The sequence below is a fragment of the Melospiza melodia genome, chromosome 12, assembly GCF_035770615.1.
Source record: "Melospiza melodia melodia isolate bMelMel2 chromosome 12, bMelMel2.pri, whole genome shotgun sequence".
NCBI lineage: Eukaryota > Metazoa > Chordata > Aves > Passeriformes > Passerellidae > Melospiza > Melospiza melodia.
In genome coordinates this window covers 20,431,069-20,445,603 of record NC_086205.1, presented here as the reverse complement: position 1 = coordinate 20,445,603, position 14,535 = coordinate 20,431,069, and the positions used below count along the sequence as shown (strand labels likewise).

General features: G+C 45.3%; 1 protein-coding gene across 7 annotated transcripts in view; it reads right to left on the bottom strand.

The window, feature by feature from the left end:
- MCF2L2 (MCF.2 cell line derived transforming sequence-like 2) overlaps nucleotides 1-14,535 on the bottom strand; it is a 152,139-nt gene that overhangs the window by 126,451 nt on the left and 11,153 nt on the right. For 4 of the 7 annotated variants that reach the window (XM_063167211.1, XM_063167217.1, XM_063167218.1 and 1 more), the window contains exon 1: nucleotides 4,634-5,326. The exons of 1 other annotated variant lie outside the window; for it this stretch is intronic. In XM_063167211.1, the coding sequence (XP_063023281.1) occupies nucleotides 4,634-4,775 (142 nt within the window). In that variant the 5' untranslated portion in view covers nucleotides 4,776-5,326. Of the gene's footprint in view, nucleotides 1-4,633; nucleotides 5,328-14,535 lie in introns of those variants that run through there. 2 more of the 7 variants (XM_063167214.1, XM_063167215.1) reach the window with 1 other exon arrangement.

Below are 14,535 nucleotides of genomic sequence, written 5' to 3'. Positions count from 1 at the left end.
AGCTGCAGTACAATTTGTATTAAAAAAATCAATACATTAGCACAGGAGAATTGGGTCTTTAAGTGAGGTGTGAAGCAGCAGAACTGGCTGAATTTGGAGAATGAGCTCTGTGGGCATAACCAGGGTGAGAGCTCTGCACAGGCACTCTCCAACCTCCCAGCATACTCAGCACCATTCTCCCCTGAAATCTTCTCCCCAGGCAGTTTACACTACAATTTAGGTAATAAAGAAAAGCAAACTGGGCTATTATATTGTGGTAATAAGTCCCACAAGTTAACAAAACATTGCCAATTATAACAATCTGTCTATCCATGTTTAATGCTTTTCCATTTTGCTGAGCTGTTTCTTGCTCTGGTATCATGGGAGAAAGGGAAAAACATAAATACCCACAAGGCCTCTGCTCTAACTTGCCCTCTGAGAATTTGTTCTCTTGATCTTTGCAGTTCTACATCTCTCTCAGAATTCTTTTAAATGAAAATCAAGCCGTGCCTTCACCATTTGTCTCAAAATTGTCTGGACCTTTCTGATTAGGTAAACAGGGTTTTAGTATTTCTCAACCACAGCAGAGCACGCTGCATATGAATGGGAACAGGTGAAAAGAAACACAAGCATCTAACATAATTGTCTTTTCTCAGAAAAACCTCTGTGGAAAACAGAATATTTTATTTCAGCTATTATATATGCAATGAGAGCCAGCTGAAAAAAGTTGTCCCAGGTCCCCTTGGTAGCATTTTTTACTAAAGAGAAGAAGAAATACTGAATGCAAATAGAACCAGAACAATTTGAGCAATACACAAGGAGCCACTGTGACTGAGTCTCAAAGGATTTAGAAATACGTTCCACTTATCCTTCAGATTTTGGTCTTCACATGAAATAGCCACTTTCTCCAGTAACCAGCACTTTTGTGGAAAGGTCAGTCATTTGAAAAAGGAAAGCATTTCTCATTTATTTTACTACTAAAGGTGGAGAAGCTCCAAAAAGTCCAACAAATTTCAGTCCCAATTCATTTCAGATGAGATTTCTTTCCAGAGATAGCACCATAATTCCTTAACCACTCAGTACTTGAGTCCCTATTCCTCCCTGAACAGATGGATCTGAAGAATTGGTTTTCAACTCCAGCAGTAACAGAGACACAGCAGTAGGACTGAGAACAACCTCCAATGATTGCTGGACAGACAAAACTGCAGCATTCCTCTGTCCTACAGAGGACAAAAGCAGAAGCACTGCTAGCACAACAGACAGGTCCCTGTCCTACTGGCAAGGAGCCTCCTGCCTGGTTTTGCAGCAACAGCAAAATCCTGAAAAGCCTCAGTAATAAACTGCATATTCCTGTCTGCAGATTCACTACCCTGATTTAAGCAGCCACCAGCCTTGAGCACAGATGAAAAACACACAATTATTCCTCTAAAAATATAAAATTCCCTTGCAGCCCCAAGCTCCACAGCATGCAGAGACAGTGATAGCCAGCACAGGATCATTCATCCATGTAAAATCCCCGTGGGTACATGATCCCCTTGAGGACTTGAGCATCACAACAAGACAGGCTGACTAGGAGCATCTGGGGACAAAGGGGCCAGTTGGGCAAGAGGTGTCCTCAAGCATTAAAGGTGTTCACCAGCAGCAGGGTGACATAAATAGTCAGGTCCATGATGAAAAGACATGAGAGCCACTGTGCAAGAATGATGCATTTCATGGCAAGAGGCCATGCTTTGCTTTCAGCCTCAGTATCTGTTTTGTGAGGAACTGAGGGCACTCCAACAATGATCAGCCCTGGGCTGGGGTCCCTGCCACGTCTCTCCCTGGCTTTCTGGGGGCTCCTTCCCTTTGGTTCTCATGCTGTGCTGTAACCAGCACCTTGGAGCTGCAGCTCCCAGTCTCAAGGTCACATAGTGGTGTTCAAAATAGCACCATTTGTACAGCAGACCCCAGAGGGCCCTGTAGGCAGCTCATATGGCCTGTTGCAGGGAGCCAGGGCAGTGGAGCTCTCAGCAGGCATCATGTGTCCATAAGGAAACTGCCCTTCAGCTGGCCCCTCACAGCAGCACTTCTTTTTGTGAGCATTCACTATTTTTTTCCCTTTACCTGAACAGAAGCCTACAACCACACCTCTAACCACTCATCAGAACAAATCACACTGATTGAAAGAAAGCCTTGAAACTTGCATGATCCAGGAATGTGGAAGATCGGACTGGAAGTGGAACACAGGAACTGGAATGGCTTGGCACAACTGCTTGCTGTGGGGCACTGCTGATAAAAGACAGGAAACCTGCAGGTCACTGCAAGCATGTGGCCTCTATTTCTGCTGTAGTTACCTGCATACCTTCCATATCTTCTCATTATGATATCTAATACACAAGATAAAATTGCAACAGAATATTCAAAAGGCTCCACAGGCATGGTCTGTATGTGTGTCCAGGGGATGGACAAGGTGAAAATTGCTCCATATTTTGGAGTGCATGAAGTACTGAGTAAACATCAGCCAACTGGACCTTAGCAACAGTCCAGATCAACCTTCACACTGCAGAAAGGGTACTCCCTCTAAAATGCTGGTAAGTCAGAACATGCCCCAGGGATCCTGCATTGCCACTATGTTCAGAGAAAGCCACCTTGAGCTAAAGGCAGACAATGAGTCTTTGCTTGTAGGACTAGATGGGGCAGACAGAAATCAAGTTCTCTGGGACAGACAATCTTTTTGCCTCTCTGTTTATGTAGCACAGACAGCTAAGAGAAACTGGTCTAGTCATCAAAGTAGTAATAAGAAGTAGTCATAGCTACATCATCAGGATCCACTTTTTATGGAGGCAGGTAATTCCCACTCCTTCTTTACAGATAAGAAAACACAGGCCAAAAAAAAAACCCACAATGAACACAAGGTCAGAGTCAGTTCAGAGCAGGAGAAAACAACTCACACAATGTTGTTAGGAACTCCTGTGCCACCTTGCCAGCTCCTTAGCCCCCAATCTGTGTCACCACACACAGAGGTGCCCCAGTGTGTTCTCACAACTCACACATCTCCAATACCTGCAGCTGAAGGCACCCTGTCCTCAGCAATAACTGAACTTCTGCCCCTGTGGCAGCTTTGCTGGCAGAATTTAATACTAAAGCAGCAAAGATGTTTTCTGCCCCACAAAATGACAACAGGCTCAGGCTGATCTGACATGCTCTCTGTTTCCTAGCAAAAAATTATTTTCCAAGGGATTTCCACCCATAATACTATGCCAGGTAGTCTCTCAATATGAGAGGCAGAGAAGGTGTTTCCCTGGGAACAGTAACCATGGCAAAGCCCTTACCAGTCTCTTCCTCTCTCTACTACAGGAAGAAAAAGAGCAGCAGATGCCTGAGCTCTGCCTCCAGCAGGTCCACAGGCCCACAAAGCCATAAGCAACCTGATCAAACATTCAGGAAGGAACTCCAATGAATCCACTGTCTTTTACTGGATACCAGACATTTCTGCCCTGCTGCTCTGAACTCGGAATGCCTCGGTACAAAGAGTGCAACTGGAAACATCAGTGTTACTGAGAGGTCAGCCAAATACAAACAATGCATAGGTAGGCACTGAGCCCAAAGATCAGCATGGATGGATCACCCATAGAAGCAGAGGTACAATGGACTGGCTTTGCACTTTTCAAACCCTGACATTGTGCATTAGATCCCTGTTAAAGAAAGCATCTGCAAAGCCCAGTGTGTGAGCAGTGGCTGCAGCCGATACCCTGCTTCTGAGCCACCTTTTTCTACAGAATATTCTCCATTTACCAGATCAAATGCAACTCTTGCAGAAGAGCTAATTAAATAATAATAAACAATTTAACTTCCAAGTGCAATCATATTGCATCTTTTTGGGAGTCTTCAACATGCACTAGTGAACACCTTGCAAATTGCTGGATTTGAGGTTTACTAAGTATTTATTCAATTTAACGGGGGAAATCAAGGGGGGCTCTTTGAAAAATCTTCCTCTCAATGACATAGAGAAAAAGTGTTCTATGATTCAGCAATTTTGATATGTGAATAGACAGTCAACAACCTAGATTTCAACTGCATCACTCTACTTCAGAGTTAGCATGCAGTTAGCACAAATTGCTAGGTACCAGTACCTTATACTAGCAACCCCCTGAGAGTGGAATACTGCCCTGTACCTGGTCTGACTCAGAGCACAAAAAGCTTTGTTTGCTACTTTCCAAATACAGTGAAACCAAAGTCTTTACAGAGAGGAAGATATTGACCTTCTACGTAGTAATTCAGGAGCACAGGGTGACAGGGTCAGCTGGGTCACAACACCCACTGCTCCAGCTCTTTACATTTATTTTTAAGAAGTATTTTCCATGCATTACCCCTGACACATACAGAAAACTCAGTGTCTTACACCTGAATGAAATAAACATTTATTCAGAACGAGTCTAACATTCATTTTAACTCCTTTAGGTCAAATCACTGCAAGTATCCCAGAAATATACAGCCAAGTCAAACACTGCAGTCACACCTGAGGTAATACCCAATTCCAGCCAGTTTCCTTTAATTATTACTGACTCCTCAGAGAAAGCATTAAGAATATAATCTGTTTTTACAAATTGCCTGGGGATGCAATGCAATTACCACAAGGAGAAGATGCTATTTTGTTCAAGGATGCTACACTTACCTTTCTTTGCCATGCGCTCCAGTCTAACGCACCCTCCTATAAAATCATGGTAAGATTTCATTTCTCCTTCTGTGATCCGGACAGCAGTGAAAGGCAGATTCCTGGGTACCTGTTGTCCACATTTCCGACACCGAGAAGCCATTGCCACAGTTCAGGAGACTCCTGTCAGGAATCTGCTCTCTGTTTGCTGGAATCCAGCCTGATTCTTCAGCTGTCAGTCCAGCCTGGTGACTTTATCCCACTTAGTTCATTCAAGGTCACCCTCGCCAGCAGGATGTTCACCATTGCAATTGGCTAAGACTTTTATAGGCTTACTGACTGTGTTTGTTTCTCCCTCCTTGCCTTCAATATCAGTTTACTTTAATCTCTCATTCAGAATGAAAGCTGTGAACCTCAGCGCAGCCCATGCCCTGAATGGCTTCCTTATCATTAATTTAAAGCTGTCTTATAAGCAACAATGAAGAGAGAAGATCCCAGAAGCACATTGCAAGATCAGAGAACGACTCTTAATGAGCATGCCAGATATGTTCACAAAGAATTTTTCTTTGAGAAAAGGTTTCTCTTCATGATTTTTCATTCCTTTCAGGCTTATGATTTTATGAGTCTTCATCTCTGAGAACGAATTTTTTTACTTCTGCATTTCAGCTTGGACGGTGCAAGGAGACTGCTCTGCAGAGCTGCTCAACCAATTACTCACACGTCTGGCAGTGGCACTGGGAGGCTGCAACTGTACAGAAAAGCCCTCTGCTGCTGTGCACAGTCCCTGCTCATAAGATCTGATAATCGAAATGAACAGAGTAGCAAATGGAGGACAAGGGAAATATTGTTGGCAGACATGCTCTGCTAGCTAAGCAACCCCCCAACTAATTTTTTTTAAACAAAGAAGTTGGATCCATTAGTTAGACACCAAACTCAGATATTTGAAACATTCATTTAGAAATCCTCCTTGGAAGGAGCTGGATATTTAAGCTGACTTTTTTTTCCGTTTTAACAATTACAATAACACAAAACACTGGTTAGAGAGCCTTATGAAGAAACTAGTTATTGGGGAATTGAGTGCAGAGAGCACTCAATCCTGATACAGTGAATTAAAAAGGAGCTTCCCCTAGGATCGGCAGGGGACTGCACAGGAGATGCACAACAGGCACAAGGCCAGCACTGGTGACAGTGCAAAGAATACAGTGAGAACCCAATGAATCAGGGCTGAGCTGCCACCCAGAGCTCAACTGCAGCGACCTGAGCACACAATGAGTTTCCTGTAAGGATCTTAGACACAGATCGAGAACCTTTGCCCTCCTGTGCCTCAGTCACTAGCACCTGTTGGCACTTTACACAGTGCCAGAACATCCAGTGCTCTTCAGCTCGTGGCCTGCTCAGATCACAGCTGATTCCTAGATGTGGAGTGGGAAAGCAGAAGGCTAATTAATCCAGAGAATGACCTAGAGGGGACAAAAATGTGCAGGAGAAAAAAGCCTCCTATGGCGCCGTTACTAAAATGCTGAATAACTGGCTGGACTGCATTGATCGCCTGTAAGCTGAAACACACAGAAATCAACTCACCTGCCCCTACTTCCTTCCCTTTCCATGAACTTGCAGCTTTTCCCCAGCCAGCTTTGCTGCCTCATGCACACAGGGAGAGATGTTTAAGCTTCCTAACCCAGGACACACAAACTGGCTATGTCGTCAAACAGCTACCAGACTTGAGAACTGAGTCTCAGAACCTCTTCTTTTGATGAAATGAAGCTATAAAGGACATTTCCACTCTTAAAGATTTTACTACCCTCACCTCCAAATTTGCTGTGTGGTATGAAATTGCTCACTCTCCTGCTCTTTGTCTTTGCCAAAACCCTGCCTGCAAAGTGAGAACACTGATGTACTGAACTGTTGAATAACCTGATTCATTAGCATTTGTAAAATATTTATTAGAGCTTCCATAGAGCAATCCCTAGGGGAGAGCAATACTTTAGATAGGGAGACCAGTGGCACAGAAGGCAGAAATACTTTGTAGAAAACTGTCATGATGAGATAAGAAAACTAGAAACACAACCCTGCAGTTTTATCTTTAAATGTTTCCTCCCTATTTTCTTTCATCACAAGGGTTCATGGTGTCCTTCCTTACACAGACAAACATGATATACCTTGGCAAATAAACTTTTCTGACAATATATTCATGTCTGACATACACAGAATAATTGCACTTCAACCCTGCACACAGAGATAAACAATGAGGAAGAATCCAGCATTTGTGGAAATACATTTCTGTCTGCCACCCTTCCTTGTGAATGCTGTTCCCCACCAGAATCCACATGGCTTAGGAACAGGAGGATCTGTGACTTGCTGCATTCCAAGGGGGAGACTTGATGCTGGAAGTGGATGCAAGAAGAAATCTGCCCTAGATGTAAGCTTTGGAAGCACAGGTAGCCACACAGCACACAACAGGGAAATGATCTAAAATAATTTCCCAGTCTTTCCCCAGGAAAGCCTGATCCATCACAATGCTAAATAAAAACCTCTGCTGCCTGGGGTACCACAGCCATCACCCAGCTCCAGACAAAAATAAGCTGGCTGCAGCTGCTACACGTTTAGCAACAAGGCACATAAGGGTCATCTCAGGGTCTGAGTGCTGTGATGGATGGACAGAAGGATCTGTTTGCTCTACTGTAAGTTTCATTGCAGTCCCATTCACAAGCTGGGCTAGCTTCTGACACATATGGAAAACCTGACATGGGAGAACTGAGACCAACCTGGTTTTACCACACAAATGACCTCTTCTGTACTGCTCTGGCTGTGTCTGCACAGGAGCTGCAGTGAGGGCTGCCTTGCAGGAATTCTTCTATGTAACATGTTACCAAACACACACTCTGTGTGGATGATGGGGAATTCACAAATTTCCTCCATTAGCTGAAAGGTACCAGTCTGTTTGAAAGAAAGCAGTAGTGAAGGGAACAGGTACAGAAAATGGTAGGCAGGCTTCCTTGGGTCTTCTCCTTTCCTGCTGCTCTAAACACCCATAGCAAAATGATTGGAAAATTGGTCATGAATTGCCAGCATTGCCTAGCAACATCAACAGGGTTGGTCTGTCAATGAATAAGCAAGTAAATAAATGTAAGAAAGTGTCATCAGAAATTTAAAAAAAAGAAAAAAAAAAAAGAAAAAACCCCACCCCATGACCCAGATACCTTCAGATGCCACTACCCAAAACAGCCTGCAGAACTGCACTAGTTCCTAGTTTCATTACAAATACCAGTTTGCCTTGGAATTGATGCTTGCTGGAAAGTGCTTAAGTGCTTGCTGCTATGACTGTGTGACCAGAGGATGGCAACAAATTTAAAGTCAGCTCAGTTAAATCCGTTTAAGCCCCATATCTCTTCTCATGAAACAAGATGCTTCTGCCTCAAAAAGCAGTGCTGTGATGGTTGGTATCACTGTTAAGCACAAAACACACAACAAACATATTGGATCTCAATGATGCTGAGCCCTTATCACAACGGACATAAATTCTTGTGAAGAATCAAGATTTGAGTTTGGGAACAGCATTTATCTGTCAGAGGAAGGAGGAAGAGAAGTCTGCTTCTGCTGCATGTGTAAATGAGGCAGCTAGAAAACACTGTAAAACACTCACTGTTTGCAGCTTACCCCACACAGTCATTAAAGCAATTGAGGGGAACAGGCATTGCTTTTCCATCAGAGCCTTGCAAGAACCATTAAGAAATTTTAGTGTAGAAGGGACTGAAAAAAATATCTCTCTTATCCACCAACATTATAGAGACAACAAAACATAAAAACCCAACAGAGGTGTCTTATTTATTCATGAAGACCAGCTCCCCACACTTAAGTATGTAGTATTCCAAAAATCTAAGAAATAAGTAATCTAATTCCAATGCCACTATAAAGACTGATACAAACAGAAGCTAAGAAAATAATCTATATTTCTTTCCTGAAACTCCAGCTTCACATTTTCCTATTTCATGATGTTTTCCCTGATGTTTGAACTAATCTTTGATAGCTATGCTGAAACACATTTTCATTTTGCATATAGCTCAATAAACTTCCTTCTGCCTCCCCACCTCCCAGATCCTGAATCTGATAAGCCATTTCAGTAGTTTAACACAAAGGTTTCTTTTCAGAGCACTCTTGGTGCAATGGTAACATCCATTCCAGTGTTCAGCTAGAAAGTAGAAACCAGTCTTTTTTATTAACTTTCATTTATTTTCTTCCAACTAATAAAAAGCAGACCAGGACTTCCTCTCCCTCCTTTTTTAATAAAGGGCTACATCCCAGGCATGGTTTTAAACCCCAAGGAGTTAAAGGAACAAGCAGAGGAAAAATGTTCTTGAAATTCCTTGTAGTGTACAGCACTGTTGCAACTGCAACATGCAGTTCCTGCACTAGAAGGCTCTAATTCCAGTGCCATATGGCTTCAGAATCTCATTACACTGATCTGCTTAAAGTGATTTCTTAACGGACAAGCAAAACATTTTTGGTCACCTTCAGCAGAGGGAAACAACAATTCTGCCCCTGTTGACGCACATGAACTCCCACGCAAACTGCCAAAAGCAGGAGTGAGCAGTGAGGATCAAAGGACAACCTTAGCCAAGGAACTTTTGTTGTCATCTCAAAGCTGTGAGGACATCAAGGGTATTCAAGGACCATTACCATCATTAAACAAAAAAAAAAAAAAAAAAAAAAAAAAAAAAAAGAAAAGAAAAAGAAAAAAATAAGGAAATCCAAACAAACAAAACTGCAGACAAAAAGAAACCCCCAAGCCAATGACATCACTGCTGGATTAGACAAGATTCTCAGGAGATCAGGAGAGGAGCAGAATCTTCACAGGCCAAGCAGTGGGCACGAATTGTTGCTGCACATGTAGGGTTAATTTTACTTGGCTCTCTTGATCTCTGCAACTAAGAGCAGATCACCAAGAACAGAAGGCATTGCTGTCCTGCTAGGCCTCTGCTTGGCAAGATAACCAAACAGATCCCAGAGTTACCAAAGTGTAGTTGGCGTAGGGGTAAAGAGTAGCTGGATGCAGGGTTCAGGCTTGGATGCAAAGTGATTCCAGTCTTGACAGACCTACATGAGACCAAGAGCCTTTCTGAGCAATCTACCCAAAACATAAATGCCTCTTGGCTTAAAGTCATGGGAATAAACTGAGAGACAAGTAAATGCAAAAGAAATACATGAGTGAGACACTGGCTAATGCAGAGAAGGCTGTGATCTATGAAACCAGGCTTGTCAGATCCCCATTCTCCAGCTCCTAAATCCCATCACCAGTGCACAGGCACAGTCTTTGTGTCACGGCCCTCCAGCAGCATCATGACAGCTGAAAAGGACAGACTCTGGACATTGGGGGAAACGTGTTTTATCCTCTCTGTAGTCTGTCACTGACACACTGAGTCCCCTCCAGGGCATGTTACCCTGATCCTTGCTGTCATCCAGAGCACTGCACTGGATTCATTGCACTTTTCCTCTTTCTTTCCCCCTTCACCTTTTTCTCCCTACAAGGAGCCTCTGGAGCATTCCCAGTGCAGAACAGCTGCTGGATCCATGCAGCCAAGACCACCAGGTCAGCTTCTTTCCCTGAGGAGCAGCTGTGCACATTCCCTGATGGAAACAGCTTTTTTTTTTTTTTTTTTTTTTTTTGCTTGCAATTCATAACTTGAAACACATAAAGGAGAACTAGAAAGACACAGGGATAAAAATAGCATCTGTGAGCATCACAAGGGCTGTTGATACTCCAGGCTTCTGGACACATGCCAAATGTTAACTGAACAGGAAGAAAGAGCTTCTCACATTACAAAATACAGTAAGGGCCTTTCCAGTGTTTTCTTGCCATCTCTCAAGCACTCAACATCAGTTACCACAAGGGGTAGGAGACTGGGCCTTAGGGACTATTGATTTTTCCCTGTTTGCCTGTGTGTGGACTGAGGTTCACTCAGTCACTCTGGACAATCCAAAGGAAAAATAAGCTCTTGTAGAGACTTTCCTGGACACTGCTCTGCCTGACTGGGCTCTCAGCTGGCAGATACACATCAAACACACTCTTTTAATATCCCCAGGGCAAGGCTTGTGTTCATCTAGGGAGCTGAGGATAAAATCAGTCAAAGAGGAGTTATTCCCTCTGCTCTGGCAATTGTGAAGTACACCTCATTTTTTTCTCCCTGGCCCAGGGCTGCTGTCAGAAACCAGAGGTCTGTCCTGAAGGGCCTGCCCACACAGGCATCTCTCTGTGCTGAGCACCAGCAAATGAGGGGCTGGAACCTCCTCTGTGTGCATCCACAAGTGCAACCACACAGGGCAGCTGGATGCTTGCACACACCTAGCCAGCTAACAGGAACTCATCCTGCTCAGTGCATTGCACTGCAGAGCTGTTCCTTCCTCACGTCCACTCACAGCCTGAACCCCTGCACCATTCCCAGCCCAGTTTACCCATCCCAGCTTTGTCTCTAAGCACCAGCTGGAAGAGATTCAAGGTTCTAGAAAGACACAATCTATGGGGTGATTTCTCAGGTCACACCAAAGCCTGGTGTGAAGCAGGAAAATACAGGTAGGGACAATCTGCTAGCACGTGCATCAGTGTGCACCATGTGTGCTCTTCCTTCACCTCTCCCCCGCTGCAGCACTGCACCCCACACCAGGCACAGCAGGGCAAGATGTTACCACACACAACCCCAGCCCTCTCCCTCTCCTCCCCAGCCAGCACAGTTATTGGCTTTTGTCATCACACCCAATCTCAAATATGTAAATAGGATAAATTTACAGGAAACCATGAGTTTCAATCCTTTGTCAAAACCAGGCAAGAGCTGCTAAAATTATATGGAAAAGTGCCAGCTGGGATAGAAAAAGCATGAGCATGAAAGCCTCATTTCCAAGACTAAAATTATTCATGGATCTATATTAACAGGCAAGTATGCCCACACAGTATCTGTAAGTCAGCCTCAGGTGCAGAAAGGGTGTAGAGCTGCACTTGAGTGAACTTTTCCTACAGGAAGCAGCACAAGGGTTTCCCTGCAACATCACAGTAATGTTGTGACCTTGCCTGCCAACTCCAAGCATCCCACATGCAGCATTCACGTGCTGGGAGGTGCTGAGCACTGTCTGCAGCCCGCATGAAATAAGGACAGTGCTTTGACTTCAACAGCACCATGGACTTAAATTGCCTAAAGCTGAGTGGTGTAGTGTTCTGATGAGATAAGAAATTGCTCTTTAGTCTGTCAGGAAACCTCATTACAAATGCTTTCTGCTGACCAGCAAAGATTTACATAATAAAATGTATCTAAATCCCACATCCGTTTATGGACCTTAGTCCCAGCATAAGTTCACTTCATGGCATGTAGCACCAAATAATGCTTTGTACTTCTCCAGTGATTCTCAGCTGAACACTCTGGCACCGCAGAGAAATTGTTACTCTCATGAAACAGACTATTTCCTTTCTAATTGCCAATAAAAGGATACAGTTTAAGAAGAATATTTTTGCTTATACATATTTGAGAATGCATCTGAGAACTATTTGAAGAAAGCTTGTGGCAGAAGGAATAATTTCACCCCAAGTTTTGCCCCACAAGAGCCTAAAAATGGGGAGGAATGTGCTAAAAGCATATATCCCCACATCTCCCACTGGCTTGAGAGCCCTTTGAATTGGCTTAACAATAATTTCACCCTCTCTTTAACCACTTCTTTGCTGCCCCATTGTAGCACAAATGCATATAATTCTACACAATATTTTCCTGTCTCTTGTTTAAATAGACTTGCTTCAAGAATAGCAATCAATTGTAAAACAACCAAATAAACCAAATATTTTTAGTTGTATCAGAAGCATTAGGACATTGTAAGGACCCACCAGTGAACTTTAAAATTTCTATACAAATAATGAAGCATAAGGAAAAAATTCTTCAGCTGGGAACTGAATCCCAAGGTATTCATACAGTTTGTCTAAGATCAATTGCAATTACTGCAGGAAAGCTAGAAAATAAAGAAATATCTACTAACATACTAAGAAATATATCTTTCTTGAATGTAGCCTTAAGCATGGCACAGAGAGCATTTCTCAATGTTATTTTATACCATTTGTAGATATCCCCATCTTTCTAACACTTAATTTAAAACAGAGTTCTGCTCATTAAGATTTTGCAGTATTATCTGTATCAGTCTAATTACTACTGCACACACATTCAGGGTCAGCAGGTCTCATAGTGAAGGTTGCTGAACTGAAACTGCTAAGAATGAACTAATTTGGTAAAATAAAAAGAAAACGCTAACAAGGAGTTTTATAATCAGGCTCAGTGACTGATCCCAAATATCAGCACTGGTAGTGGACATTGCCAGGTATTTTAGAGCATGTGAGCTCTATTGAGAGAGTATTTTGCATTTGGCAGCAGCATGGAGTCACAGGGTCCTGAGTACAGCAGTCAGCCTGACCTGCCAGGGCATTCTCACCTGAGGCTTCCTCCAAGACACCTTCCACCCAGCACTTCAGCTACTGCATTTAGGAGGCAGTAGCCTCCCTATTCCCCACTCCCTTCCCCTTATGCTGTGTGTGATGCTGTTTTCAGCTGCTTTCTCTGCTGTTCCTGACCTGCAGTTTAGACATGTAGTCAAGTAATGTTCTTCTATAGTATAATCCAGTTTAGATGAAAAATTTAAATAGAGAACCTGGGTAACCCATTTTCAAAGGTTCAGCTCTTATCTCGCTGTTTATCTCTGGTGACCTGGGTTCTCTCCGAATTAGTGCTGTCGGTACTTTGCATGCGGATGCAGCTGCCGCAGGAGCGGGTCCCTGTCGGGCCCGGAGCGGATCCTTGTCAGACCGGGAGCGGGTCCCTGTGTCCCTGTCGGGCCGGGAGCGGGTCCCTGTGTCCCTGTGTCCCTGTCGGGCCGGGAGCGGGTCCCTGTGTCCCTTTTGGGCCCGCGGGTCCCTGTCGGGCCGGGAGCGGGTCCCTGTGTCCCTGTCGGGCCGGGAGCGGGTCCCTGTGTCCCTGCCGGGCCGGGAGCGGGTCCCTGTGTCCCTGTGTCCCTGCCGGGCCGGGAGCGGGTCCCTGTGTCCCTGTGTCCCTGCCGGGCCGGGAGCGGGTCCCTGTGTCCCTGTCAGACCGGGAGCGGGTCCCTGTGTCCCTGTCAGACCGGGAGCGGGTCCCTGTCGGACCGGGAGGGGTCCCTGTGTCCCTGTGTCCCTGTCGGGCCGGGAGCGGGTCCCTGCCGGGCCGGGAGCGGGTCCCTGTGTCCCTGCCGGGCCGGGAGCGGGTCCCTGTGTCCCTGTGTCCCTGCCGGGCCGGGAGCGGGTCCCTGTGTCCCTGTGTCCCTGTCGGGCCGGGAGCGGTCCCCAACCCGCGCCCCCCAGCGGCTCCTCCGCAGACCGGCGGCGCTGGCAGCGCCCGCATCTCCCCAGCAATGGAGAGCAGCTCCTGGGTACCAAACCCGGCAGAGCCATCACAACTCTTGGAAAAGGGGCTTGAAGGAGAGAGGCTCCTCTGCCCAACTCTGTAGCATCCTGCCTTTCAGCTGATCCGGGAAGGGTCTGGGGCAGTGGGAACCGCAGTGTCAGACGGCGCTGCTGTGCCCTCTGCCGCCCCGTCCCCCGCGGCCGAGGAGGCTGCTCTGGCCCAGCTTCTTCCTGGGACCAGAACACGCACACAGCCCTTCCCCAGGCAGCAGCCCTGCCCTGCTATCCTGCTGGGAAGAGGATTCAGGGAATAACTGCTGGTGTTTCATTTCTGCTTCCCATTGCTGGACTGGGAATTCCTCGCAGTGGTGACAGCTCTGAAGGGGACAGTGAGGCAGGCAGTGTGTGGCCTGTACAGAGCTGCTGGTACTGGGGTACAATGGGCACAAAACATCACTGACAAGCTTTGCTTTGTCCAACCACTTCTGCTCCTCACAGGGCTCTTGCTGCCAGCTCTCTGCTC